This window comes from Athene noctua, chromosome 22, assembly GCF_965140245.1.
Source record: "Athene noctua chromosome 22, bAthNoc1.hap1.1, whole genome shotgun sequence".
Classification (NCBI taxonomy): Eukaryota; Metazoa; Chordata; class Aves; order Strigiformes; family Strigidae; genus Athene; species Athene noctua.
In genome coordinates, this window is record NC_134058.1 from 602,595 (window position 1) to 630,440 (window position 27,846).

The following is a 27,846-nucleotide window of genomic DNA, read 5'->3' on the forward strand; positions in this document are numbered from 1 at the left end:
CCGGCGCTCGGCCCCGGCGCTCGGCCCCGGCGCGGGCCGCTGCCGCCGCCCGGCATGCGGGGGCCGGCGGCCGGCCGGGAGCTGCTGGACGACGCGGAGAACGAGGAGGACGTCTCGGGTAGGCGGCGGGCGGCGGCGCGGCCCCGGCCCCTCCGGCTCGGCCCCGTTATCCTGGCGCCGCGCGAACGGGCGGCGGGGCCTGTCCCCGGGCGTGGCGGCGGGGGCCGGCGGCTCCCCGAGGGGCCGGGCCCGCCCTTCGCGCCTCGGGGCGGCCTCTAGCCCCGGCCGGGGCAGCGGGCTGCCCCCCCCAGCCCCGCGGCCGCCGGGCCCGCGCCCCTGCGCGGCGGAGGGCGGGCTCCGACCCCCGCGCCGGCAAGACGGGGCCGGGGCTCCGCGGGGAGAAGGCGGGTCGGCGCCGGCCCTGCCCGGCTCCCACCCTGCCCGCCCGGCCCGGCGGAGCTCGGGCACCTGCCTTGGCGGAGCCTAAACCGGCACGGCCTGAAGCCCGACCAGAGATACGGCTCAGCGACTCTGGAGCGTTCTTGCTGTATAAACTCAGAAATAAAAAATAAAAATACGGACGTAGGCCTCACAGCGATGCAGACTGGGCAGGACCCGCTGCTGAGGGCTGCGGTTGGGGAGGTAACGGTGATGGGAGGGTGCGAGCCTGCGCTGGCGCCCGGCCCTGGCGGATCCCTACCTCTTCCATTGAATCCGTGCTCTGAAGGGAGACCTGAAAGATAAAAGCCCGACGCTCCCTGGTTACCTGCAGACCCAGCTGGGTAAGAGCAGGCAGCGTGCGGGGGCACCCCCCTGCCCCTGTCTCCCGGGAGCAAAACCCAGACCGGCCAAACCTCGGGTGTTGGTGTGGGAGCGGCGCGGGGGGCACGAGAAGGGCTGGGGCAGGCGCTCCGGCGAGGGCAACCCAGGAGGCTGGGAACAAACCAACGCTGACGGCCTGGGAGACCACAGCTGGGTTCTAACAGAACGGGGGGAAGGCACGTTTGTGGCTTTAGGTCATTCTGTTGCCACTGCGCTTAACGTTACTAATTGTTGGGTGCGTGGAGGCCCAGGAGTGTTTGATGATGGGTGCGACGAGCCCGTGCAGCTCCGTGTCTCACGGCCTGATGCCGTAAACGTGGCCGCGCTGTCCCGCCCGCCTGTGCGATCCGGCCGCCTGAGCTGTCCCTTTTGTCCCCAGAAGAAGACGATGGGGTGCTGGAAGGACTGGATGAGTTTTTCGCAGAAGAACAAGTGGCTGTGCCGAAAAAAAAGAAATCCAAGAAGCTAAAAGATGGCAAGGCTGCCAAAATCAAGAGGAGGAAGAAGGAGGTAACGCTGCGTGTGCTCTCACACCGGGCTGGGGGGCTCCTCCGAGAGGGGTGGCTGTGGGTGGAAAGGGGGGGCGTTGTTGGGGTGCAGGTGCTCTCCTGGCCCTGGGAGGTGACCCGGTGCCAGGGTGAGAGCAGTTCTGGTGCAGCTCACAGGTCTGGGGTGGAAATCTGCCCTCGAGGAGTCTCCGGAGAGCGTCGGGGAGGAGTGTCCGCCGTGCCTCGGCTGTGCCGTGTCTGTCCGTGTGTGTAGGGTCCCCTCTGCCCCGTGGTTGAGCAGGGTGTGGGCAGCACCTCCTTGCCGCGGTCTCTGGGGACAGGCGGTACATCCAGCACGCCCTGTACCATCGTGGCGTCTGGGGCTCGTGTTTCCGAGGAGGGGGATGCAAACCGGCCAGGGCAGGGCTTGGAGGTTTCTGCAGATGCCGGTGGCTGCCGCGCTCGTCCCAGGCGTGTTGCAAGCGGGACAGCGTTGGGGCTTCTAGGATTTGGCACCCTGGAAGGGCAGCTGGGCCTTCTGTAGGAAAAGGAAGGCGAGGTGTTGTGTCCTTGAGGGTCCGGCCTTGCCGGGGCTGCGCTGGGGGCCCGAGCCTGGCCGGGGAGGCCGGGCAGCACTGCCCGTGCGCTGCCGCCACACCCGGCTCCGACGCGGCGCGGTCCCGGGGCTGGGCTCGCTGCGCCACGCAGGCTCTGCCGTCCCTGGGCGCTGCTGCCCGCGGGGCACGACCAGACATCTTGTGCGCTGGCCCTTTCGCTGGCGAGGTGTGAATAGGCTGCGGGGGAGAGAGGGCGAACAGAGGAGGGTCTTCAGCCCCCTTCCTTCCCCCGGGACGCCGTGGCTGCGGAGGAGTCGCTCAGCTGGCCCAGCTAGAGGATCCCCAGCCCTTCCCTTGCCAAACCAGGGCCGAGTGATGCTGATCCCCGCCAGCCACTCCCCGGGGGATCTGTGAAAACAGATCGGCTGGATGAGGTGGCACATTAAAAGTGCTTTTGCCGCTGATGGGAGCGTCACGAGCTGCTGATTTAAAGAAAGGTGATTCCGTCCTGCGCCGCGCTGCCCGCCAGCCTTTCGCAGGAGTCGCGGCCCGAGGAAGCTGTTTTCCTTCGTGGCCATGGTGATGTGATGCTCTTTTTGCAGACACCACACAAAGCTGGCTCAGGCCCGCTGCCTTCCTGTGCCTTTTACATCGTTGGATGCGATTTTTTTCCTGTGTTGTTTTTCTGAGGGGAAGAAATAGAAATAAAACCCCGTGGTATTTTCACCTCTGTTCTCTGTCAGCGCCAGCCTGCCTGAGCCCGGCCACAAGGTGTGGAGCTTGGGCCGAGTCTGACTGCTGCCTCACTGGCGGTGGCGAGAAAATAACGGGCAGAACATTGAGTGCGCTTGTGTTTTTAATTAATGCCTTCTGTGGGCAGCGTTAATCAACCTCGGGTCTGCCTGTGGGAGGCTGTTCCCTCTTCCCTCGAAGCCGGTGAGAAGCTGGTGCTGTTGGTGGGCGCCGAGCGGTGCCCGGGCTCTGTTTTGGGATGAGGAGATGAAAGACGGGGGGGCCTTGAGCAGAGCTTCCTTTTCCTAAACTCCTCCTCTGGAGCTCTGGGGGGCGAGCAGACTTTCCCCGTGCTAGGGAAGGTGGGAGTGAGGTAGGAGCCTGGGCGTGGGGCTGGTGCCTGCGCCGTGGCTGACGCCCTGTAGCCCCCCGTGGTTTTGTGGCTGGAGCGGGGGGCAGGAACCCGGCTGCCGCGCGACACCTTGGGTTTGCGGCGACGCTGACGGAAGCCCCGGCGCTGCAACCCCCTGGAAAAATCTGCATAAAGTAACCAGGCTGCGGTTTGAACCTCAGTGTAGGGAGATGAAGGTCCTTGTCAGAGACGGGAGCAGGGAGGTGGGGGGGGAATTTCAACCTGTTCTGCAGCAGTTACCATGGCAACCAATTATTCCGTGCCGAATTACAACTGTTTATAACCCCGCTGAAGGAAAGGCTCGGTGGGTGCTGAACTGGGAAGGACCACAACTCTGTCATGGCCGCCGAGCCAACACACCCTCAGCAGGCCTCGGCGTGGGGGGTGACGATGATCTCCTGTTACCGGGTGGGCCCCGGGGGGGGTGGGCGCTGTCTGTGGGTTTGTCCTGTCTCCGGTGGGGTGGGGGGATGCCTCGACACCCTCGATCCCCTCGCAGGCTCCCGAGGGAGCAGCCCAGCGCTCCTCGGGGCGCTCTCGTGGTCGCTGGCGGGGCGGCGTGGCAGGGCACAGTCTCTCTTCCAGCAAGAAACCTAAATTCTGCCTGTCCCATCCCCACTGTCGCTCTGGGCCTGGTCCCTTGCGGGGACGGAGTGCCTCTGTCAGCGTTGGCTCCCCTCGGTGCTGAAGCTGGGAGGACCAAAGCTCCGTGGAGATGGGAGTCTCTGAAAGCGAGGTGTTGGGCCGGCTCCCCTGACGTATGCGGCCCTCCTGCCCCTTTCCAGACGCTCTGTGCGTCCGCCAGGACTGTTCTGTTCGTGTGGCACCTGAAATCCTCCTGCAGTCACCCAGCTCTGCAGTGCAGAGTGCTCGGCTGGGCGGAGAAAGAATCAGCAACCAAGCAAAACCCCGGTGCGATACCGGCCCGGTGAGGTGGGTGCGCACGTGGCTGAAGAGTTCTGCTCTTCCTCTCTTCCCTTTCTTGGCTGTTCACGCTGTGGTGGGACAATGTGACTTTAGTGGTGTAGAGCCACGAGCCAACGCAAGATCAGACATTGTACGTTACCTGTGCTACAGCGATTAAAAACGTTGCCTGTCAGAAAATGCAGGATCTTTAGCAGAGCGTCGGCCGCCTCCCAGAGGCGTTACGCGGAGGTTCACCACGCAGCGTTTTAACGCGCACACGTACTTGCTTGGTTTGGGGTCTCCTGGTTTTCTGCTTGTGCCGCTGTTCCCTGATGCTCTGGAGGCGGCGCAGGCTGGGCCTCTTGCCCCCCTGGGTGAACAACTCTTGAGGCAAAAGCACGAAGGTTCCAGTCCCTGTACCTTGGCCTGGATGAGCTTTTCCAAAACACGGTTTTGTCCGTGTTGTGCGATCTCTGGTGCTCCCGTGGGGGTGCGTCACCACAGCGCTCCTGGAGCCAGCCGAGGGAACGGCCCCGCTTACGGGTGGGGACCCAGGGCAGAGCGTTGGCTGGGGATCACAGAACTGCCCCGAAGAACCACTTCAGCCAAACCAAGGATTTCTTTCTGCCTGTCCCCCATGCCAGGTGCCTCTTGCTGTTCCCAGATCCGATTTCGTGGTGTTTTCCCCCAGCCCCCCGTGGAGCGGCAGGGTTAGTGGAGGAAGGGTTGACTTGGGCTGGTGGCAGCAGTTGCTTCGTGCTGGCTGGAGGGTTTGTGGGGAGAGCGGAGGGTGGGCAGGCCCTGCTCTTTCTCCACTGTCACTTTCCGTTTCAGGGGAGCAATGATGAAATGTCAGACAACGAAGAGGAGATTGAGGAGAAATCTGAGAGTGAAGGGAGTGACTATTCCCCCAACAAAAAGAAGAAGAAAAAACTGAAGGACAAGAAGGAGAAAAAGCCAAAACGGAAGAAGAAGGATGAAGAGGAGGATGACAACGAGGATGGAGGTTTAAAGGTATCAAAGATTCCTTTACCCTGAGCTGGTGCTAGAGCCTGAGATTTCAGGGTGGGGCCAGGTCCCTGCTCCCAGGTCCTCGCAGGCCCTCTCGTGGTGAGGTTGGAGGCCTAGCTGGCAGCTTGGGTCTCTGGCAGACGGCGGCCTCTCAGTCCGAGGCAGGTTGCTGCTTTGGCTCGTCCGCCCCCATCCCGCCAGTCGCCGATCCAGCGTGTCTGTCCTCTGAGCACGAGGAGAGCAGCCCCCGCTTCGAGGAGGTGGCCGGGGGGTTTCATGAGAAGCTTGCTCTGGGTTTGGTGAGGAGGAGATTGCAGATGAGTGGCTGGGAGAGGAAAGGTTCTATTTCCCTGCTGTTCTTGTGTGCAGAGAGAGGCTGAGTTTCTTGGAGACATGAAATCTGCTGAGGCTTTGCGTTGTATTACGTGCTGCGGGGAGCATTCGTGGTTAATGTGCTCCTTGGAAGCGTGTGAAGCCTTAGTTCATGTGCGTGCTCTGTTTTGTAAATCAGAAACAAATCCCTGTGTGTGCTGGCTGGGGAGAGTGTTCGGTACGGAGCGTGTGGCAGACCCAGCCCTGAGCTGCGGTCGTTTACGTTAATGATGTCTCTCTACGTCGGCAGGAGCCGAAGAGCTCAGCCCAGCTGATGGAAGAGTGGGGCCTCGATGATGTAGATTACGTCTTCTCAGAAGAAGATTATCATACCCTGACTAATTACAAAGCATTCAGCCAGTTCCTCAGGTAGGAAACTCCGGGTCTGGACGGAGCCTTGTGTGGTGGTTGAGGTTTGGGTGTTGCTCAGTGAAATGGGTGAAACTGGGGAGTAAATTCTCTATCACGAGCTCCTTGTTGCTTCTGCCCGCCTGACTGAGTCCTCAGGACTCCATTTTAATGGCAGGATTGGTGGGAAAGCAGCTGAAGCGCTTGTCTCTCCTCACCCTCTCTCCAAAACCCCATTTTTGGTGTGTGCTCATTTGAGGTTTCATGAGAAAAATTGTGTAACGCTCATGAATTTTGGTTGTGCTGAGAGCCGTCCAACACAGCAGGTCCGTCAGGGAAAGGCGCTCTCTGAGGAGTTCAGGCCTGTCCCCTTCTGTGAGTTGACCCCTTCAGGCAGCTCTGCTCTCCGCTGCCTTCCGATGGAGCTGCTGCCCGTGTGCCCCGCGACCTGCTGCTGGGGGTGTTGTTGGGCCGAACTATCAACACACGGTGAGCGGGAGCGGATGCGGAGCGTGTCCGTTAACCCACGGTTCCCCCCTGCCCTGCAGGCCTCTGATTGCCAAGAAGAACCCCAAGATCCCCATGTCCAAGATGATGACGGTGCTCGGTGCCAAGTGGCGAGAGTTCAGCGCCAACAACCCCTTCAAGGGCAGTTCGGCAGCGGCGGCGGCAGCAGCCGTGGCTGCGGCGGTGGAGACCGTCACCGTCACCCCGCCGCTCGCCGCCAGCCCCCAGCCGTCCGCCTTGCCCACCGTCATCAGGAAGGCAAAGACCAAGGAGGGCAAGGGTAGGTCTGCGGCGGCGGGCCGAGCGGAGGGGTCTCACCGGCGGCCAGCCGGGCCCGCAGAGCCCACCAGCCGCTTCTTCGGGCTGGCAAAGGTGGGGAAGCGGCTCCGGGCCGGGGACACGCTGCCATGGGCAGGGGAGGCGAAGGGCCTGCAGGTCCCGCTGCCCTCGCAGAGGTCCTGAGGGTTGTGACCTGTGACAGATCCACCCTGGCAGCCTCGGGACCTGCTGGACTTCTGGCGATTTGTGGCAGTTAATGCCCAACTTCATTCTAAATAAGTGCTTGGGCCATGTATTTCTGTGCCGTCCCTCTCCCGGGGGGTTCTGCAGGGCTGTAGAGCCCTCCAGAAAGCAGCAGTGTCCTCCGAGCCCCGTGTCCAAGCCGAAGAGGATGTGTAGGGTAGCAGGACTAGGGCGGAGGCGCGTTGGCAGCGCAGGCCTGGTCTGGGCCGGTGAACGGGCACCGTCTGGCAGCCGAGCCGGCGCTTTGGCTCTGACGTGGCGGGGAGTTCGGTGATGGAAGCTGGCAGTGAGGCTGCAGCGCTTTTCAGAGTCAAGGTTTTATTCTCCTGGTAGTTGGGTGGAGGGTGACTGTCTTCAAAGCCCACTTGTGAGGAGTGAGCCAGTCATAGAACTCTGCAGTAGCTCCTCTGGAAACAGTCTGATTTGTAGAGAAAGGCGTCTCCCGCTGTGAACACCTTCCTGTTTCTGACAGCAGATCGGTGCCGCTTTCCCCGTGTGCGAACCGCTGTGGGAGCCGGGCAGTGCGGGAAGGGGAGGGATCTCCCCGTGCGCCACGTTCCTCCTCGGGAAGATTGCTGCCCCGCTTGTGCAGTTGTCACCCCCCCGATGCCTCGAGGGGTGTTTGAACCAGCGGTTTGGAGCTGGCACCCCCGGCTCAGCGCGGCGTTCCTGCCTCTCCGTGGCCACCTCTTTGCTCCCCTCCTTGCCCACCCCTGAGTCCCTCTTGGTATTCGCAGCCCTGTGGGCTGTGGTCCCTCTCCTGGACCCCAGGGCAGACGCTTTCCTGCCCCGATTCTTCCCAAGCGCTGGGTCTGGGCTTGCAGCCCCTTGCTCTGTGGACGGCGCTGCCCAGCTCCCCGGGGTCCCCGGCGCACTCTCACCTTCCCTGTAAATCCTGGGGGTGGGATGGGGGGCGCTGGGCGGACACCTGTTTGTCGAGTACCAAACCAGTCTTCTGTTTCTCCAGGTCCAGGCGTGCGGAAGAAAATCAAGGGCTCCAAAGACGGGAAGAAAAAGGGGAAGGGGAAAAAGATGGCAGGCTTGAAATTCCGGTTTGGAGGAATCCCCAGCAAAAGGAAAAAGGGCTCCTCTGTAAGTGCGGGGCCTTGGGTGCGGGGGGGTGCGGCAGGGAAGCGCCGGGAGCAGCCCTCCCCGAGCAGCCTCGTGTAGGGGGTGTCACAGCCCCCGTCGTGCCCCTCTGCCAGGCGCCAGTCTCCCGTAGGCCCCTCCCCGCGATGGAGAGCTGTGTCCAGGCTCCGACTTGTGCTTTCAGCGTCGGGGGGGGATAGCGCCACCATTTCAGATTCCGTTTGCAATGGAATTCTCCAGGGCTCGCACTCCAGCTGAACCCTACGTCGAAGAGAATTATCGAATGCTTTAATGACGTTAGTGCAGCCCGCCTCCGGGCATCTGTGGCCCCGCAGCGTAGCCCAGGGCTACCAGAGTGCCAGGCAGCGGGGCTCTGCTGCAGGCTGTGTGCTGCGCCTTGTCAGCGCCTGAATATCAGGCGCGTTTTAAAAACGAATCTCTTAAATCACTGTTGAATAGGGGTGGGACTTTTGTAGGTCTTGATAACATTACTGACCCAAATCCCGTTAGTTCACCCCCCCCGGAGCTCACTGACTGTAGCTCTGGTTTGTGCAACACGGGCTGTTGGTGAACACCCGTGTGTGCGTCAGAGGCTGAGGCGAAAGGAGCAGCGTGAGGCAGCTCAGTCGCACATCGTGAAAAATTCATCCCGTCCCCGGGCGCGCTCTGCATCCGCGCGTCGCCTGTTTGAGGTTACGAAGGGCCTGGGCTTGCTCCTGCAGCCGGAGCGTGAAGCACCTGGTTACCAGTGTGCGAGTCGGGGGTTTGCTCGCCTCGGTCTCCGGGATAAGAATTCAGCCGCGTTATTACGTTTTGACCCCACTGAACGCTGGGCCTGCTTAACTCCTTTCACGGTGCGGGGAAGCCCAAGCGTGAGGGCTGCCTGCAGGCCCGCGACGGGCTGACACAACCTGAAACGGGTGTCGAGGGAGGGAGAGGGAGCCAAGGTCTGCCACGCAGTGGGGAAGGGGGCCCCTGGCTGCCCAGGAGTGGGAGCAGGGGCTCGTCCCCCCATTCCTCTCTGGTTCGGGTGGCTCCCCCGGGGTAACGCCGTCCCTTGGGGCTGGCTGACGCCCACGAGATGCTGCTGAGCCTCTTGCGAGGCGCCCGGCCAGGCGCAGCACACGATAGCTCTGCGCTAGACGCAGGGGAAGCCCCGAGCCCCCTCTTGTCAGGGAGCTGACACGTCGATTTACTTATTGTAAATGCGCTCTGAGGTTCGCTGGGTGGTTGCACGCACCGACGGGGCTCTGGGCTGGACGGGCCGTGCCCGGTGATTGCCTTCAGGCTGCAGTGGTGGTCGGATCTGCCTTACTGCTTGTCGGGCGGGGACAGGGACCTGATAGAGGAGCTTCCCCCGTGTCTTAAAGCCTTGTGACACTCCTGCAACCCCGCCCGCCCTGCCACCGTCCCTGCTGCTCTGTTGGTGTGGGAGGGAGGGTGCCCCCAGGAGCTCAGCCGCCAGCCGATGATCCCGCGTGCGTTTCTGCGGGTCTCCGGGGGCCTGTTCCGCGGCAGAGCGGCGTTCTCTGGGGGTGCCGGCGCTTGGACTGTGCCTGCTTTGGTTTTCCCCTGCAGAGCGAAGAGGAGGAACGGGAGGAATCCGACTTCGACAGTGCCAGCATCAACAGCTCCTCCGTGCGCTCCGAGTGCTCGGCTGGCCTGGGGAAGAGAGGGAAGAGGAGGAGAAAGAAAAAGAGGAGTAGGCCATCCTTTGTACTCTGTTCCTGTTCTGTTGGGATTTCCCTCATCAGATGGTGCTTCCCCGGCCTTTGCAGCTCCGGGCTGTGCCTGGCGCTGGCTCGGTGGGAGCGATGTGCTTGTGCTTGGCCGGGGGGGGCGGGGGTGAGGTGCTTTCCTGGTGGCTGGGCCCTGCTGCGGGGGGGGTTGTGCCTGTGGGCAGCGGCGAGCGGGTCCTGCCGTGGGGCACGGCCTCACCCCGCGGCGCCGGTGGAGCAGCCGGGCGACGGGGCTTGTCCGTCTGCCTGTCCGCTGTCAGCTTTCCCTCCGGGCCTCTCTCCAGCTGTCAGCCACCGCCCGAGGCTCGCTGGCCCCCGAGCCAGCTCTGTGCCGCTGCTTGGCGTTGCTTCGGCAGAGCCGTGGTTGCGGTGCTCTGCCCCATCCCGCTGCCTGCTCGCAGCCCTGCCCGCCCCAGGACTGCCTGCGCTTTGGGCACTGGGGTGTGTCACGGGCCGTGTGGGCAGCTGGCACCCTGCCTGCACATGTCATCCTGCCAGGATTTGTCCTTTAGCAGGAAAGTTCCAGAATTTGCGGGGCTTCCAGGGAAGGGATCTTCTGAGGGGCAGCCCCTGGAGCGACGTGGCTTGTGGCGAGCTCCCAGCGGAGCGGGGCAGCTGCGGGCGAGATGGCGTTCAGGGGCTTTTTGTCTGCGTGAGATGTGGAGCCAGGCAGCGGGCAGGTGCCAGGTGTGTGGTAGGATGTAGGATGAGGGAGGCACAGAACAGCGGTGGAAAGCGTCTGTCGGGTCGCCCAGTGGCTGCGTGGCCGTGTTTTGGTGTGTTCCTTCCTGCCGGCCCTTGTGCGGGGCTGCGGGTGGATCCTGCGTGGTGGCACCTCTGTCCCCGTGCTGCCGCTGAGAGCAGCCCCCTGCACCTGCACCGAGGTGCCCCAGGCCCGGCTCCGAGCACCGATGGGGGCTGCTGGGGCCCGGTGCCGCCCTGCCCGGCCTCCCGGTGCCGTCCCTGCCTCATGTGCCGCTCGCCGCAGGACACGCGCTGCATTTCTACCTCGTGTTCTCGTTCGGGATGAGATGCTTCGGGTCCAGACCCATCCTTTGGCTTCTTGGCTTTGCCGACAGGTTTTTGCTTCGGAGAAATGGAAGGGCGGTTTCTGGGCTGGGGGACAGTTAGGGCGCGACGCTGGCCGTCCCCGCGTCGGGCCGAGGCAGGGGGGGCTGGCTGGCTCCGCGTCTGGCGCGCGAAGGGCATCGCTTCTCCTCGCGGCCGGTTGCCGTACGAGGGCCCTCGCGCCGGGGCTGGGCAGCTCCTGCCGCGCGCTGGAGGAGCGGAAGGTCGGAGTTTGTGGCAGAGCTGGGAATTGAGACTAGCCGTTCCGGCGCCGGCAAGGCCTTGGGCCTCCCTTCCTCTTCCCATCTGCGCCGAGTTGAGAGAGCTCCTGCCTCTGTGCCAGTGAGCACCCAGGAAGAGCAGAGTAGTCCCAGGAGAGGAGTCGTCCTCCTCGGCCGTGTCACCCTTGCATGGTGCGTTTGCAGTTGGTGGCGGTGGTACCTGGGGAGGTTTCTCTGACTGGCCTCCCTTGCAACCTCTCCAGGTTCTGGCATTCTCCATTGAGAGCCTGAAGGAACCAAAGGATGATACAGTGTGGAGAGAGAAAGAGAGACAGAGGTGAGATGATGCTGTGTGCAAAGATGAACTGTGGTGCTGAGGGACAGAGAGGTAGGGGGACGTAACAAGAGGGGTCCGAGGCGAAACGCTTTCCTTATTTCCTTAACTGTATCGTAGAGGAGCAAGTGTCCCGTTCCCTCCCGGGAGAGCAGGCGGCTCTGCCACCCCTCTGACCGTGCGCCTGTCCCTTGCTTGCAGTCGAGGAAGGGGACGGCTACGAGACGGACCACCAGGACTACTGCGAGGTGTGCCAGCAGGGAGGGGAGATCATCCTGTGCGACACTTGTCCTCGTGCCTACCACCTCGTCTGCCTGGACCCCGAGCTGGAGAAGGCCCCCGAGGGCAAGTGGAGCTGCCCCCACTGCGTGAGTGGGGTCGGGGCCCCGCGGGGCGGGCACCGGGCAGCGGCGGAAGCCCTCGGCGTTACACTGCCCGTGCTTCCCCAGGAGAAGGAGGGCATCCAGTGGGAGCCGAAGGAGGAGGAGGAAGAGGAAGAGGAAGGTGGCGAGGAGGAGGAGGACGACCACATGGAGTTCTGCCGGGTCTGTAAGGATGGAGGGGAGCTGCTGTGCTGCGACACCTGCCCGTCCTCCTACCACCTCCACTGCCTGAACCCGCCGCTGCCGGAGATACCAAACGGTGAATGGCTCTGCCCTCGCTGTACAGTGAGTGTTACCAGCATTCCTCGCCCCGTCCCTGCCCCTCGCACCCGCTCCCCGTGCCCCGCGCGGGGCCGAATCCTGCCCGCCGCCACAGCCCGCTCCCTGGGGGGGCGCCGCCCGGCTCTGCGGCCTCCCCGCGGTTCTGAGCTGGGGTGCTGAGCCCCCTTTGGTGCGCAGAGGGGCCTTTCCTGCCTGGTGCAGGACCCGTCCCCGCAGGGGATGCGATGGCGTTGCCTGTGCCGGCAGCCCCCGCCCGCCCCGCACCCCCACCCCTTAGAACGGCGCAGGGTGGCTCTGCCCGGCTCAGCCAGAGGCCGGGACCCTTCGGGTCTCCTGGTTTACCGCGGCCGGGGGTGAATCCACGGTCCCTCTCCGCCCTGGGCTTTCCCTTTGGCAGCAGCTTTCGGCAGAGGCTGTGCTGCCACGCTCCCCGCAGCCCTGGCTGTGCTCTGCCTGCCGTGTCGGCACGGCTGCGGCCGCTCCGCGTCGTGAGCCCCTTCTGCCCTCCTCCCTGCAGCCCCCGACAGGGGCTCACCTTAAACTCCGTGCTCTTGCCTGTTTGCTTTTTCATCCCCAGTGCCCTCCCTTGAAGGGCAAAGTCCAACGCATCCTGCACTGGGCCTGGAAGGAGCCGCCGGCCACCCCGCTCCCGCCCGTGCTGCCCGCCCCGGACACGGAGCTGGCTCTGCCCCCGCCCAAGGCGCTGGAGGGGATCCCGGAGCGCGAGTTCTTCGTGAAGTGGGCAGGCCTCTCCTACTGGCACTGCTCCTGGGTCAAGGAGCTGCAGGTGAGCCAGCGCGTCCTTGGCGTCGGCGTTGTGCGCCTCCCCGGCCATCGGGCTGAGCGTGACTCCCTCCCGCCGCAGCTGGAGCTCTACCACACCGTGATGTACCGCAACTACCAACGGAAGAACGACATGGATGAGCCGCCGGCCTTTGACTACGGCTCTGGGGACGAGGACAGCCAGAGGGAGAAGCGGAAGAACAAAGACCCCCAGTATGCCAAGATGGAGGAGCGGTTCTACCGCTATGGCATCAAGCCGGAGTGGATGATGATCCACCGCATCCTGAACCACAGGTGAGGAGCCGCCTGCGGCGCGTGAACGGGCCTCAGAAGGTGGTGCCGGGGTGCCTGAGCCCCTGGCAGGGCTGGTGCTGAGCGATGCCGTTGTGAGCCGGGGAGGGAGAGGGGAAGGACGAGCCCTGCCGCGTGCCCCGGGGCCCCCGGAGTGCTGCGGGCGAGGCGTTGGGCGGCGGCTCTGCGCTCTCTGCGGGTTTCCCCTCCGCGTGCGGCGATCCCACGGGCGGTCTGCGCGGTTCGCCGAGCCTCCAGGGCTGCCTGCTGCAGGATTCCTGCGTCGGCTGAGCTCTCCCCGCCGGCGCCGGGAAGCTCTGGCAAAGCCAAAATCTCGGGCTGGTGGGATTTCAGCTGCTGGCTTGTTTCGAGGCCTCTGTCGCCTTGGAGGTTGGCTCCGAGGTGAACCAAGGCCGGAGTGAATCGATGCCTGCTTTATTTTAATTTCTGCTACGCTGCGTGTTACAAATAGAGACAGCGGATTTTCCCAGAGGTGGATGCACAGTTGTTCTGCTCCTCCCAGATGTGTTTGGGTCCCTGTTACAGCCTTATAAATCTCTGCTGCAGCCCAGTGTGGGTCTGGCTTCCATCGCCTGTGCCCTGCGGGACAGCAGCCCGTGTCCCTGTGGATTGTTTGTTCCTCTCGGAACCACGCGGCCCCTCGGCACCGGCCTCAGGGACCCGCGTGCTGCCCGTACCCGAGAGGCGCGGCCTTCCCGGTGCCCGGGGAGAGGGCTTTGAGCAGTGCCCGACGCCCTTCTGAAGCCTCAACATCTGCGTTTCTTGTCCGTGGAAGAAATTTCCTGCACACGAAATGTGCTGCGCAGATGGTTCTTTTACATCGAGCAGCTAGAGATGAATTTTTGTTGAATTTCTACGTTTCGAGTGGCAACTTGAAATTTCAAGCGGCAACTGTGCTTGAAGGCTGCTTGGCAGGAAATAAATAACGCTGCCTGGCGAATTTCCGTGGAAGCTTTCCACTGCCTGCTAAGAAGGCAAGGGTTTTTTCCCCGTAGGCGGATAATCGGACTCGGCAGTGTGTTTATTCATTTTTCAGTGGAAGCAAAACTTAGAGCAGTGAATGCTGGAGGAGAACGAGGGTGAGCGCTGGTTCATCCAGGCCTGGGAAAACAGGCAAACGGGGTTGTTCGGTGGAATGGAAGAGCAGCCTTTACAGCTTAATGATTTAACACACGCAGCAGGTGAACAGGTTTTTCTGCCGCAAAGTCCTGATACTTCTGTTACGTTTTTCTGCCCCTGCCTGGATGTTGTGGTCTGTGGGCAGAAGCAGAGGATGAAGCATCCAGGTTTGTGGAAGCAGGTTACGGCCAGCTGCTTCCCGGGGGTCGAGGGCCATTTCACTGACAGGCTTTTCGTGCCCTGCGCTACAGCTTTGACAAGAAGGGCGACATCCATTACCTGATCAAGTGGAAAGACCTGCCGTACGACCAGTGCACCTGGGAGATCGACGAGATAGACATCCCCTACTACGAAAACCTCAAACACCTCTACTGGAACCACAGGTAGGAGCCGGGTGGAGCCGGGGCGGCCTGTGCAGGCGTTGGGGGCGGCCGGGGGCTCGTCGGTGTGTCCCTCAGGAGCGTGCGGGCACCGCTCGCAGGGGCCTCTCTCCAGAGAGCAGTGGCCGAGTGCTGTCGGGAGGCTGGCCCCTCCCGGAAGGCCGTTTCGGGGCTGCTGTTTTCAGCCGGTGCTCCCCTTCCCCTGCGTCATGCTGCCGAAAGGTTCCCGGTGTCCCTGCGCTCCTGGGCGGCTCCGTGGTGCTGCCGCCTCTCTGTTTTGGGGCAAGACCAGGGCGCTCCGATGAGATCGCTGTTCTTCGTTTTGGATGATGTTGTGTGGACTGTTGGGAGGGGAAAGTTAGCAAATGCTCCGTGAGTGCCTGTGCTAATGGGGCCAGAAAAGCTTCCGCTGGGACCAGGCAGTGGAGGTTGAGAGGGGGTTCTGTCCCGCGGGTTGGGGAGCGGCAGAGGAATGCCCGCCCGCCTTCTGACGCGCACGGGCTGTTGCAGGGAGCTGATGCTGGGGGAGGACACGCGCCCTCTGAAGAAGCTGAACAAGAAAGGGAAAAAGCTGAAAGAGGAGAAGCTGGAAAAGCCCCCAGAAACGCCTCTGGTGGATGTGAGTAAGGACGGCGGGGACAGCGCTATGGTGTGCGAGCCCCAAGAGGGGAGGAGGTCCCTCTGGGTTAGGTTATCCTGTTAGGTTTTTCTCCTCTAGTGCCTCGGGGTCCCTGTGTTTTTTTCACTAGAAGCTCCAGGGTGGTTCTGCAGTAGGAGCCTGAGGGCTGGGCTGTGCCCGGGACCCCGCCTGCGCCCCTTCGGGGCGGCTCAGTGTCACGAGGCTGACGAGGGACGCGCTTGGCCGCAGCAGGAGGACGGGGAGCTGGTTCTCACGGCTGCGCAGCTGGTTCTCACGGCTGCGCGTCGTGTCTCCCTCTTGTCAGCCAACGGTGAAGTTCGACAAGCAGCCATGGTACATCGACGCCACGGGAGGCACGCTCCATCCTTACCAGCTGGAAGGGCTGAACTGGCTGAGGTTTTCCTGGGCCCAAGGGACGGATACAATCCTGGCCGATGAGATGGGGCTGGGGAAGACTGTGCAGACCATCGTGTTCTTGTACTCCCTGTACAAGGAGGTGAGCAGAGCATCCAGCAGTCCCCGAGGTGGCCGAGAGCTGCTCGGTGCGGGGAGGACAGCTCGGGCTTTGTCTCCCCGAGCAGGGCCACTCGAAGGGGCCGTATCTGGTCAGCGCCCCCCTCTCCACCATCATCAACTGGGAGCGCGAGTTTGAGATGTGGGCACCCGACTTCTACGTCGTGACCTACACGGGGGACAAAGAGAGCCGGTCGGTCATCCGGGAAAACGAGTTTTCTTTTGAAGACAACGCCATCCGGAGTGGAAAGAAGGTTTTCCGGATGAAGGTGGGAGCCAAGCCTGTGCCCTCCCCAGTACTTGCTTCACCAGTGAGGAGGGGAGGGAGCAGCATTTGACCTGGAGAGGGGGAAGCTGGTGAGGTCCCTAGTAGCTGTTTTCCAAAGAGGGAAGCTGGCACTGTTCCCAAACGCAGGAGGTTTGTGATGAGCTGTAAGGTTTTCTGCCAGACCCGTTTCTGTAGCCCCCTGCTTGGTTCCAGTGTTCAGTCGGGTGTGGATTTTGTGCTGGCACGACTCGTGCCTCGGCTGCTGGCGCTCTGCAGTGCAGTGTCCCCCCTTTTTCTCTCCGGGTCACGTGCAGCAGCAGCAGAGCTGTCCCGTTCCCTGCCCTCATCCTGGCTGTTCTCTCCCCCTGCTCCTCCAGAAGGAAGCTCAGATCAAGTTCCACGTCCTGCTCACCTCCTACGAGCTGATCACCATTGACCAGGCGGTGCTGGGCTCCATCGAGTGGGCCTGTCTGGTGGTGGATGAAGCACACAGGCTGAAGAACAACCAGTCCAAAGTAGGTAGCAGACGCTGGCAAGTGATTTTTGTGCTGTGGCCGGAGCTGCTAAGATAGGACACACTCCGCTGCTCTGAGCTTTCCTCCCTGGGAGCTGAAAGATGTCCTCACCTTGCACAGGCTCTGCCTGGGACCCGTGGCTCGGTGGATTTGCTCTCTTTAATGTCCTCTGGCATTAAAAATCCTTCAGCAGGGGAGGAGGTGGCAGCCTGGCTGCTTGCCCGGCAGCCTGTCAGCGCTTGGGTGGGCTGTCACGGAGGGGAACGGATCCCTCGCTTTCCTCTCCCCTTGACCCGAGGCTAAACGCAGCCTCCGGCCCGTGGGCCCTTCCCGCAGTCCTCGGTGTGGCCGAGGCCTTGGGGGTTGCTGCCCGTGCTCGAGGGGATGGCTCGGAGCAGGGTGTGCGGGCTGCGGTCCGGCTCCGTGCGCCCGGGACGGGGGAGAGGTCGCTGCCGGGTTCCGCAGAGTCCCCGGCTGAGGGATCGGCTCCCCGGAGCCCTTTGCACCAACCTTGTTTCTTCTCCCAGTTCTTTCGAGTATTAAATAGCTACAAGATCGATTACAAGCTGCTGCTCACCGGGACTCCGCTCCAGAACAACTTAGAAGAGCTCTTCCACCTCCTCAATTTCCTGACTCCCGAGAGGTTTAAGTAAGTTCCTCTAGTTCCCCTCCCCAAAAGGGGGAGAAGCTGAGACCCAGCCGGCACCACGGCTCGTCCGCGGGGCTGCTGCCGGTGTGGGGGTGCCTGGATCCAGTTACTGCTGTGCCGGTGTCCCCACTCTGCGCCGCAGGCAGACGGCGAACGCGTCGCCCCCGCGGCTGCACGCACGTTTTACGTAACCCCGCGCTTGTTCCCGTGGGCGGCTGCTTCTGGGATCCTGGGGTAGCAGTTGCCTTGCTGTCGGCCAGGGGATTTGTGAGCGAGGAACTGGAACCCACCTCCTCGTCCCTCTCTGAGGAGACAGAGGGGCTTTGGGAACTTGTTCAGCCCTTGTATTAGCGTGTTTGGGGCGAGTTTCCCCTCAGCAGCTCGTGGTCTGGCTTCTGCTCTGCTCGGGACCAGGCGCGGGGCTCTTGCCTCGTCCTGCGCTGCCGGAGCTCTGCCCTTGTTTTTTAAGCTGTTAAGATACAGATTCCTCCGCCCTCGCGTGTCCCGCCTGGCTCAGCACGCTCTGGTTCTGGCTGCTTTCACAGTAACCTGGAGGGGTTCCTGGAGGAGTTTGCAGACATCTCCAAGGAGGACCAGATCAAAAAGCTGCATGATCTGCTGGGGCCCCACATGCTGCGGCGGCTCAAGGCGGACGTCTTCAAGAACATGCCGGCCAAGACGGAGCTGATCGTGCGCGTGGAGCTGAGCCAGATGCAGAAGTGAGTTGTTGCAGGAGCTGTCTGGCTCCTCTGCAGCGCGGCGGGGTGTCAGCGGGGCGCCCCGCTGTCCTGGGCCTGCTGCAGGAAGAGCTGGAGTGCTTTCCGTCTCACCGGGGACAGTTAAACTGGGCTCTGTGCAGGCCTGGAGCGTTTGGTGCGTGGCAGGCTGTCAGCATGGCTCTGCTAGTTCTGGGGGCGCAGAGAAAACTCAGCCTGAACCCCCTTCTCCTGTCGGGGCACCAGCCCGTGCTGCCAGCTCGCCCAGAGCATCGCTGCAGCCCCGGGGCTCTTGCTCAGCTCCCTTGGGTTTGGGCTGAGCTCAGCTTCAGCGGCATCTTCTGCTGAGACTGGGGAAGGGCACGGCACGGCCTCCCGGCACGGTGGGGCCAGGCCTGGTTTACACCCTGCGGCGGGAAACATTCCTGGCCGCTGCACCCCCGAGTCCGTCCCGCTTACAGGGGGCAAAGGAATAAACCCGGCCCCAGGCTGAGGGTGCCAAACCGTTGCTTTTAAAAACGTCCAAACATCCCCCGTGAAGCTCCAGTGACGCACGTGGGGTTTAATTCAGCACCGTCCTGTTTCTGCCAGTCCCACATCTGGCCGACTTAATGGGGTGTCTGTCCCGTCCCCCCTTCCTGCAGGAAATACTACAAATTCATACTGACGAGGAATTTTGAAGCCCTGAATTCGAAAGGTGGTGGGAACCAGGTCTCGCTGCTCAACATCATGATGGACCTGAAGAAGTGCTGTAACCACCCGTACCTGTTCCCCGTGGCGGCGGTGGTACGTCCCGTGGAGACGTTGCTCAGGCTGTCGTGTGCAGGCTCTCGGTGGGGGCTGTTTCCGTGATCCTGCCATGGTTAATGGTGTGGGTTTTCACACACGTGGTTTTGTACAAGGATTTTGTCTTTGAAGTGCACGTGAATTCCCCGGTGACGTTAGCGCGTGTTGCCCGGGAGGAGACTAACCAGGCTGCCTTCACAGGAGGCCCCGGTTCTGCCCAACGGCTCCTACGATGGGAATTCTTTGGTCAAATCTTCTGGGAAACTGATGCTGCTCCAAAAGATGCTGAAGAAGTTACGGGATGGGGGTCACAGAGTTCTGATCTTCTCCCAGGTGAGTGTAGGGAAGGATTAATCATATGTTTTGAAAGGATTTTTCTGGTTCTGCGTGAGGATTTTGTGCCAGAAACAGATTCCCCGGGCAGCCGGGGCGGATGGGCCGTGTCCCAGCTCTCCCGAGGGCGCCCCTGTCGTGTTCAGAACCTCTGACTGCGGCCGAAGGGGAGCTGTAACCCTGTCAACCCGGGCAGGGCAGGTTCCAGGGGGGCGCGGGGAGCTGGCCCGTGCAGAGCCCCTCGTGCCAGCGTCGCTTTGCCCCTGCAGATGACGAAGATGCTGGACTTGCTGGAGGATTTCCTGGAGTACGAAGGCTACAAGTACGAGCGGATAGACGGGGGCATCACCGGCGGCCTGCGCCAGGAGGCCATAGACAGGTTTAACGGTACTCGTGTTCCTGCCTCGCCGAGGAGAGGGCGCGGGGCGGGTTGGCGGCGTGGGGGGGTGGCTGGGCCCCGGAGCCCCCTCTTGCCCCCAGGGTGTTGCCTGTGCATTAGTTGGGCCACACTGGCCAGTCCAGCTCCTTGGTGAAGCCCTCGAGCTGCGTCCCACGGCGAGCCTGGAGCGTGCCAGTGGCCGGCTGCCCCGTCTGAGGGGCTCCAGCCTTTCCCTTCAAGCCTCGCCGCCGGCTCTGGAGCTGCATTTTCTCCAGTAACGGGCTCCCGGGGAACGATGTGTTTTCGCTCCTTGCCTTGCCTGTTGCTTGTTGGCTTAGACCGACCGTTCCCCCTGGTTTATCCCTGAGGCGCGGTCCTGCACCTTTCGCCGTACGCCGGGCTCCTTTCTGTCTCACCATTTGCCACCTGTGGGTTTGTCTTTCTCAGCTCCTGGTGCTCAGCAGTTCTGCTTTCTCCTCTCTACCCGTGCCGGTGGTCTGGGCATAAACCTTGCTACGGCCGACACAGTCATTATTTATGATTCTGACTGGAATCCCCACAATGACATCCAGGTTTCTGACTTTTCTTTCTCCTTCCCCTATAGTAAGTACCTCTGTGGCTCCGCCTGCTGTTTGCACACCCTGCACAGGGAAGTTGGTCTCTCTCTCGAGAGCTGCCGACCCTTTCTGCAGGGTTTATGGGGAGCGTTACCGCCCAGGAGCCCCCTTCCTGCACCCACCAGCCTCACCCTGGCCTGTCTGCAGCGTGGGAGAGACCTGGCACATAAAACCAGCTCTCTTCTGCGGGCTTCTCGCTTTCTCCTGCTGCCTGTTCACAACCGAGTGTCCCCTCCTCTTCTGGGGAGCTTCCACTTGCGTTTCCAAAACCCAGGGCAGACCCTAAAGCTCAGGAGTGACGGCGGCTCGTCCCGGTGCCGCCCTCGACAGCTTTGTTCTCTGCCTGCAGGCGTTCAGCAGAGCTCACCGCATCGGGCAGAACAAGAAGGTGATGATCTACCGCTTCGTGACCAGAGCCTCCGTTGAAGAGCGCATCACCCAGGTGGCCAAAAGGAAGATGATGCTCACCCACCTCGTGGTCCGCCCGGGGCTCGGCTCCAAGTCGGGCTCCATGACCAAGCAAGAGCTGGACGACATCCTCAAGTTTGGGACGGAAGAGCTCTTCAAGGACGACGTGGAAGGTGAGGCCGGGGAGGCGCTGGGGGTGCTCTGCGTGCGGCGGGGCCCTCTCGGGGCGGCGGGGCTCATGCTCCTCCTCTTGCCCCCGCAGGCATGGTGTCCCAGGGGCAGCGGATCGCCATGCCGGATGCTGTCACCCCTTTCTCTGACACGCTGTCCTCCAAGGGGGGTGCGGTGACTCCCGGCATGAAAAAAAAGCACGGTGGCACCCCGCCAGGTGTGTAGCCCCCCTTGTTGGGGCAGCCTGCCCCCCGTCCTGTCCCTGCACCCATCCCAAGCTGGCCGGGCTCAGGGCATGGGCTGTCTGTGATCTGTGCTTCCGTCCCCGGCGCTGCGCTCTCCAGGTGACAACAAGGACGTGGATGACAGCAGCGTGATCCACTACGACGACGCTGCCATCTCCAAGCTTCTGGACCGAAACCAGGATGCGACTGATGACACGGAGCTGCAGAACATGAACGAGTATCTCAGCTCCTTTAAAGTGGCCCAGTATGTTGTGAGAGAAGAGGACGGTGTGGTAATGTGATTAGTATCCTGTCTTACAATCCCACCTCTTTGTACGTCCCTCCGTGTCCCCTCTGCTCCCTTTCCTCTTGCTGCAAGTGTCTCGGCGGGGGGCAGGCTCCTCCCTGCTCTCGGCGGCTGCTGTGGGTCATTCCAGCGCTCGGGGGTCCCCGGGCAGGGGAAGCTCAGTCCTTCGCCCTGTGCAGCCCAGGGTGCAAGCCGGGCCCTGTCCCATCGGAGCATCCGTAGGCACCGTCCGTCTGTCCGAAGGCCCGTCCCTGCCAGCCCGGTCAGGGCCACGGCGCTGCTGACGGGTTGTTTTCCCCGTAGCCAACAGATTTATTTCCTTCACCGGGTGCCCTGAGGGTCCCTGCAGACCTGTGGCTTTTCCCTCGGCGGGAGCACGGGTGCCGCAGGGCTGGGTGGGCGTCGTCGTGCGGGGCAGCTCTGGGTGGGAGCTTCTCTCAGCCCTCTGACAGCCCCGCGCCGAGCTCAGGGTGTCTGGGCAAAGACCCAGGAGCCAAATTCCGGCCAGTGGCTCGGTGCCCTCCCCACTCCCTGCAGGGCCGAGGCAGCGGGGCGGCGCGGGCAGGTCTGCAGCTGCCTCCTCTCAAGCCTCTCGCTTTGCAGGAGGAGGTGGAGCGTGAGATCATCAAGCAAGAGGAGAACGTGGACCCCGACTACTGGGAGAAGCTGCTGCGGCACCACTACGAACAGCAACAGGAGGATCTGGCCAGGAACTTGGGGAAAGGGAAGAGAATCCGCAAGCAGGTCAACTACAACGACGCCTCGCAGGAGGACCAAGGTACGGCGGCGGCGCTGGGCTCCCGGCCGGGCTGGGGAGAGCTGCCCCGACGGGTCCCCGAGGGACGTGCGGGCTGAGCTGCTGTTCCTCTGCAGTTTGGGAGGCTGCGTGGCTCGTACTTCCCAGATTCTTAATCTTCCCGCAGTAGAAATTCTCCAGAGATTTTTTTTGTTTTTACTTTGTGGTCTATAAACTGTTTTTTGCCGGAAGAATTTAGGAGAAACATGTCTGTGGGCAAAACATTTCAAATTGGGTTTTTTCTGTGTAAGAGAATGCTGATTTTGGAAAATGTGAGGATGCGATTTCCTGCTCGTGTCCTTCTCTGGCTGCCTGGCGCCGTTGCAGCTGCGGGCAGGCTCTCGCCGTGTCCCTCCGGGGCAGGGTCCCCCTGCTCGGGCGCTTCTAACCCAGCCTCCCTCGCTGTCCGCAGAGTGGCAGGACGAGCTCTCTGACAACCAGTCGGAGTACTCCATCGGCTCCGAGGATGAGGATGAAGACTTTGAAGAGAGGCCAGAAGGTCAGAGTGAGTTAATGCGTTCGATGCTCCACGGGACTTTGCTCTGCGGGAAGCCCCTGGCCCTCAGGTGCAGCAGGAACGTCGGGGCTGGAGGGACCGGCGTGTGCCTGGGCCTGCGCTCGGGGGGCAGGAGGTGGCCCCGCTGGCCTGCGGGCGAGCCAGTTCCCACGCCAGGGAAGGCAGCTGGGTGCTTCCTTCACTGGCCCCTGCAGGACCTCAGTCCAGAGCGGGGGGATGGCAGGAGGACGGGGCAGGGTGAGGGCAGGAAGGGGGGCTGGAGGGGGGGTGGAAGCGACTCTGCGGCCTGGGCGGCCGCTCGGCCCCGGTTCTGCTCCGGTCCGAGGGAGGGGGAGGCTGGGGGCACGCCGGTCCCGACCGTCACCGGGGCTGCTTGGCTCTAGGTGGCCGCAGACAATCCCGGAGGCAGCTGAAGAGTGACAGGGACAAGCCTCTCCCTCCTTTGCTGGCAAGAGTTGGGGGGAATATCGAGGTGAGCCTGGGGAGTGTGGGGGTGCAGGCGCTGCCCTGGGCTGCTCCGGCCATCCCCGGCGCCTCAGGCCTGGCCCGGGACTGCAGCTCCTCCCCCCCCGCAGGTCCTCGGCTTCAACGCCCGGCAGCGCAAGGCTTTCCTCAACGCCATCATGCGCTGGGGGATGCCGCCCCAGGACGCCTTCAACTCCCACTGGCTGGTCCGGGATCTGCGGGGGAAGAGCGAGAAGGAGTTCAGGTACAGGCAGGGGGGCTGCGCTCGCTCCCTTTAGGATGGGCCGAGTCTTAGTCTGGGCCTGAGACTCTGCCCTCGCCCAGGGGAGAGAGCGGATGCTGCCTGTGGGCCGCGCGGGGCTGAGGCCTGGCTTTCCCCCGCAGGGCCTACGTGTCTCTCTTCATGCGACATCTGTGTGAACCGGGGGCGGATGGCGCCGAGACCTTTGCGGACGGCGTTCCCCGGGAGGGGCTGTCGCGCCAGCACGTCCTGACGCGCATCGGCGTCATGTCGCTAGTAAGGAAGAAGGTGGGTGAGTGAAGTTTTAAATCTGCCGTTTCAGGTGTGTTCTGGAGACTTGGGGGTTTCGCTGCCCCTCGCTGGGGATCTCCATCTCCGTGCACGTCTGGTTTTGTCATAAATGCATAGAGGGACAGCAGGCTGCCTCAGAGCCCGGGGGGCGTGGCACGGTCCGGCTGGTAAAACAGAGAAATCACGCTGGAGACTCGTCCGGGCTCAGAGCGGTAGCATCGAATGTCCCTGGCCGGGGGGGAGTGAATCCGCGGGTGCAGCAGCCGGGAGGCGCCGGGCCGGAGCCGCCGCCGCTGCGCGTGACTGTCTGGTGTGTGTCTGCCCCAGGTGCAGGAGTTCGAGCACGTCAACGGGAAGTACAGCACCCCGGATCTCATTCTCGAGGGCGCGGAGAGCAAGAAGTCCAGCGAGCTCGTGTCCTCGGGTCCCAACACGCCTGTCCCGGCCAGCCCGGCGCAGACGCACGCGGGGGCCCTGGGCCTCGCAGGTGGGAGAGCCGGGGCCGGCGGCCTTGGGCCGGCGCGGCAGGGGAGGGGGCTTCTGCACCGGGAGGTCTGGCAAGCGCCTGCCTGCCCCGGCAGCGTGCGCAGACCTTCGCGGCCCCCTCCATCGCCTCCTCGCTTGGCTGTTGCAGACAAAACAGAAACGCAGCTGGGGCTCCAGGAGGAGAAGGAGCTGGCGGAGCAGAAGAGCAGGAAGGTGTCCGACGGCCAGGTAGGGCGGGTCCCCTGGGAAACCTTCCCGGGAGCTCCCCGAGGGAAGGGGGGGCCGGGCTGACCCCGTGCGGGTGCTTCACCTTAAGGTGCCGGCGAGTGCTGAGAAGGTGGAAAGCGAAGCGCACCCAGAAATCTGTGACAGCAAAGAGAAACCGAGGGAGGAGAAGCAAGAGGAGAGCGAGAAGGCCGAGTCTTCTCCCGAGCCCCTGGTGAAAGGTGAGTCTCTGTGGGCCGGCTGAAGGCGACGCCCGCGCGCAGGCTCCGCTTTCAGCCACAGCTGGGCCTTGGGGGGGCTCTGGCCCCCAGCGGCGGCACCGGTTTGTGCTGGAGTTGTGTGGAGGCCGGGGTGTGCACCCGCGCGGCCTCGGGTGCGCTGCTGCTCCTGATGGGAGGGTGCTGCCTCTGGGAGGCTCCTCGCTCGGGTCTTCCTTTTCTCCCTATCACTGGGAAACCTGAATGTCGCAGGGTCCTGCAGAAATTCCTGAAAAAACAGCGGTTCCAGGTTGTAAATGATGAGAAATGGTCATTTTGGGGGGGCGTTCTCTGTTCCTAGCAGTATGTTCGTCCAGATGTCTCAAGGAAGAGGGAAAGTTAAGTAAGTTTTCTGGATGAAATGCAGAAGAATGTTCAGTCTGAAGTTTCTTGAAGGCCTTGAATGTACAAACAATACAAGGAAAAGTCTCTCCAAAAGTCAAACTTTTCTTGTGTCCTTTTCCCTTCTGCAGATGAGGGGATTCAAGAGAAGGAGAAGCCTGTGGAGAAGCTGGAGCTGAACAGCAGCCCGGGGAAGGGGGAGGACAGAGAAGTCAAAGCAGGTGAGGTGCGAGGAGGCTTCGGGGTGAGAAGGGCTGCGGAGGGTCTCCAGAGCTCCCGGCGCAGCGGCGAGGGAGCGCGGCCACGGGGCGGTGGCGAGGTCGGCCCTCAGCCGCGCTGGGGAGGGCCAACAGGACGCTGTTGTGGTGGCCACCGCCCCTGCTCGCCACGGCCAGCGGCTGCGGAGCCACGAGCGGGCTGGGGGCGCTTCCAGCAGCGGCCTCGGGGGGGTTCCTCTCGGGGGGCGAGGACGACCCCGGTCGGTCTTTTGGCGGTTAGACAGGAGGAATTTCTTGTGTTTGCTGAGCAGAGGACGCCAAGGCGGAGGAGAAGGAGCAGAGCGAGGCTCAGCAAAACGGTGACAAAGAGGAGGAGGAGGATGGAAGGAAGGACGACAGAAACATCAACTTCCGCTTCATGTTCAACATCGCTGACGGCGGCTTCACAGGTGGGAGCGAGCGGCGAGGCGTCGGCCGCTTCTGCGCGGAGCCCCCGAGCCCGGGCAGAGGCTGCAGGCCGGGGGGAGCGTCCCCTCGCGGCGGCCCCCTCGGCTCCGCGCCGTGCCCGTGCCTGCCGGGGAGGTTTTGTGCCTCGCCCTGCCTGACCGGCTGCCTGGCTTCTGCTTCCGCAGAGCTGCACACGCTGTGGCAGAACGAGGAGAGGGCTGCCCTCTCCTCCGGCAAGATCTACGACATCTGGCACCGCCGACACGACTACTGGCTGCTGGCGGGAATTGTCACGTACCCTGGGGCGGGGCGGGGGCCTCCCGTTGGGGTGCGGGGAGGCGAGGGCGGGCGGTGAGCGGGGCGGGCGCTGGGCGCGCTGTCGGCTGGACGGTTCTTGCCTTGACGCCCCCTCCGCGCAGCCACGGCTACGCCCGCTGGCAGGACATCCAGAACGACCCGCGGTACGTGATCCTGAACGAGCCCTTCAAGTCGGAGATCCACAAGGGGAACTACCTCGAGATGAAGAACAAGTTCCTTGCCCGGCGGTTCAAGGCGAGTGGCGGGTCCAGGTCCGCGGCGCAGGGGTCGGGGTCGGCGGTGCCGGGCGCTCTGCCCGCTCCCACACGGGCGCGGCTGTGGAAACGCTGCCCAGGTCCCTCTCTGGGACACTCGGTGCCTGAACGGGAGAAGAAGATGAGGGGTGACCCTGTTCCCCGGGAGATTTTTGGGAGCGTGGGGGGCAGAGGCTCTGTTGGTGTGAACCGCCCGGGCAGCTGGAGCCTGCGGAGCCGTAAACTGGAGCGGGGCCTGGCCCTGAATCCTTCCCCTCCTTCCCCCCCAGTTGCTGGAGCAGGCCCTGGTGATCGAGGAGCAGCTGCGCAGGGCTGCGTACCTCAACATGACCCAGGACCCCAGTCACCCGGCCATGGCCTTGAACGCCCGGCTGGCTGAGGTGGAGTGCCTTGCCGAGAGCCACCAGCATCTCTCCAAAGAGTCCCTGGCTGGGAACAAGCCTGCGAACGCCGTCCTGCACAAGGGTGCGTGTCTGCGCGGGGGCCGGGCCTGCCTGGGGGGCCGGGAGGGGATTCTGCACCGGGGGGGGGGGGCGGCCTGCCTGGGGGGGTTGTCCCTGTCTGCTGGCGGGGGCACCAGGGGTCTTCGCCATCGGCTCCCGGCTGCTGGAGCTCACCCATCCCTGGGGCTGGGGGGTCCGGGGGTGCCTCTGCCGGGGGGTGCTGGCGGGCGTCCCCCTGCCCAGCCTGAGCGCCGCCTCGCTCCCCTCGCAGTGCTGAACCAGCTCGAGGAGCTGCTGAGCGACATGAAGGCCGACGTGACGCGCCTGCCCTCCATGCTGTCCCGCATCCCGCCCGTGGCCGCCCGCCTGCAGATGTCGGAGCGGAGCATCCTCAGCCGCTTGGCCACGCGCGGGGGGGACGCGGCCGGGCAGCAGGTCAGCGGGGACGGGGACGTGGCCCCTGGCCGGGGCTGGCGGCGCCGCGGCTGCGGCTCAGTGGTTTTTCTCCCTCCTTTCCCTGCCCAGGGCTCCTTCGGCTCCTCTCAGATCTACAACAACAACTTCGGGCCGAATTTCCGAGGTCCCGGGCCGGGCGGGATCGTCAACTACAGCCAGATGCCGCTGGGACCATACGTGACCGGTGGGTCGGGATTTGGAGCGGACGCTCCCGGGCGGAGGAAGTCGGGGGGTGGATTTGGGTGGCCGGGGAGTGTCGCCGGAGGACGGCGGGTGAGCGCGGCCTCTTCTCTCTCTCCTCACAGATATTTAGCCCTTCCCGCCGTTACCCCCGCAGCTCCCGTTTCAGCTGAGGTACGGCCGCGCTTTGCTCGCTGGGGGGGCCCGTGTGAGGGCTCCGCTCTGCGCCGCCCCTCCCCGGGGCTCAGGGGGGTCAGCACGTTCCCCCCACCCCTCCCGGCTCACGGCCGCTCTCCCCTCTCCTTGCAGCAGCCCCGGGGCCGGGGGAGCCGCGCGGAAGAGGAGCTGCCGCCGGGCTCCCGCTTCGAGTGTGCTTCGAGCGCCCCGGCCCCGGCGGGGGCGCCGGGGATGGGGGGGTGCGTGTCCGTGTCCGTTTTTTTGCACTTTCTTCTTGAAGACTTGAAGGGTTCGTGTGGGCGAGGTGGGCTGAGCGGAGGAGGGGGGGGTCGAGTCGCGGCGTTTCTGTCTGGTTTTATTGGCACGTGGGGGCTGCGCCGGGGCCCCGCTCCCGAGCTTCCCTGCACCCTCCCTTTCTGCGTCCTCGTGGTGTTTGAGCAAGTGCATGCCTGCTGCCTGCCCGCCGCCGGCCCTGCCCGCCCCGCGGGGACCCCGGCACGCGCCGGCAGCGGGGCGGGGGGTCCCGGTGTGCCGGGCTTGGGGTGACGCGGGTGGGCGGGAGGGGACGGCCGGAGCTGGGACAGGGACACCCGCCAGCGCGGTGACACCGACTGCGCCGCGGCGGCCCCGGCAGCTGTAAGCGACGGCCCCGCCCTCGCCTCGTTCCCCGCGTGTCCCGTGTCTGTTCTCGGTGTTTTAATAAATCCGTTGGGAAGGAGCCGGTGGTGAGCGGCGGTGGGGGTCTGGGGGGTCCCGGCCCCCGCGCCGTCCTGCACGCACACGCGTGTGCACATACACTTACATACGTGTGCACAGGCAC

The 27,846-nt window shown here is 63.5% G+C and overlaps 1 protein-coding gene across 1 annotated transcript; it reads left to right on the forward strand.

Annotated features, from left to right (window-relative positions):
• CHD5 (chromodomain helicase DNA binding protein 5) lies at positions 1-27,258 on the forward strand. The gene is made up of 42 exons (XM_074924660.1): positions 1-118; positions 1,202-1,332; positions 4,752-4,931; positions 5,551-5,669; positions 6,197-6,435; positions 7,645-7,769; positions 9,345-9,468; positions 11,330-11,496; positions 11,578-11,796; positions 12,371-12,580; positions 12,659-12,870; positions 14,259-14,390; positions 14,898-15,006; positions 15,332-15,523; positions 15,609-15,809; positions 16,186-16,323; positions 16,851-16,972; positions 17,518-17,691; positions 18,333-18,474; positions 18,676-18,807; positions 19,077-19,194; positions 19,634-19,758; positions 20,153-20,384; positions 20,474-20,599; positions 20,727-20,899; positions 21,517-21,691; positions 22,122-22,214; positions 22,610-22,698; positions 22,802-22,935; positions 23,076-23,220; positions 23,551-23,710; positions 23,858-23,937; positions 24,026-24,155; positions 24,665-24,754; positions 25,063-25,200; positions 25,384-25,492; positions 25,618-25,750; positions 26,040-26,235; positions 26,485-26,648; positions 26,739-26,853; positions 26,975-27,023; positions 27,159-27,258. Exons 1-41 carry the CDS (start codon positions 55-57, stop codon positions 26,980-26,982), a joined length of 5,865 nt encoding a protein of 1,954 aa, XP_074780761.1. The 5' UTR covers positions 1-54; the 3' UTR covers positions 26,983-27,023; positions 27,159-27,258.
• The last annotated feature ends 588 nt before the right edge of the window (positions 27,259-27,846 follow it).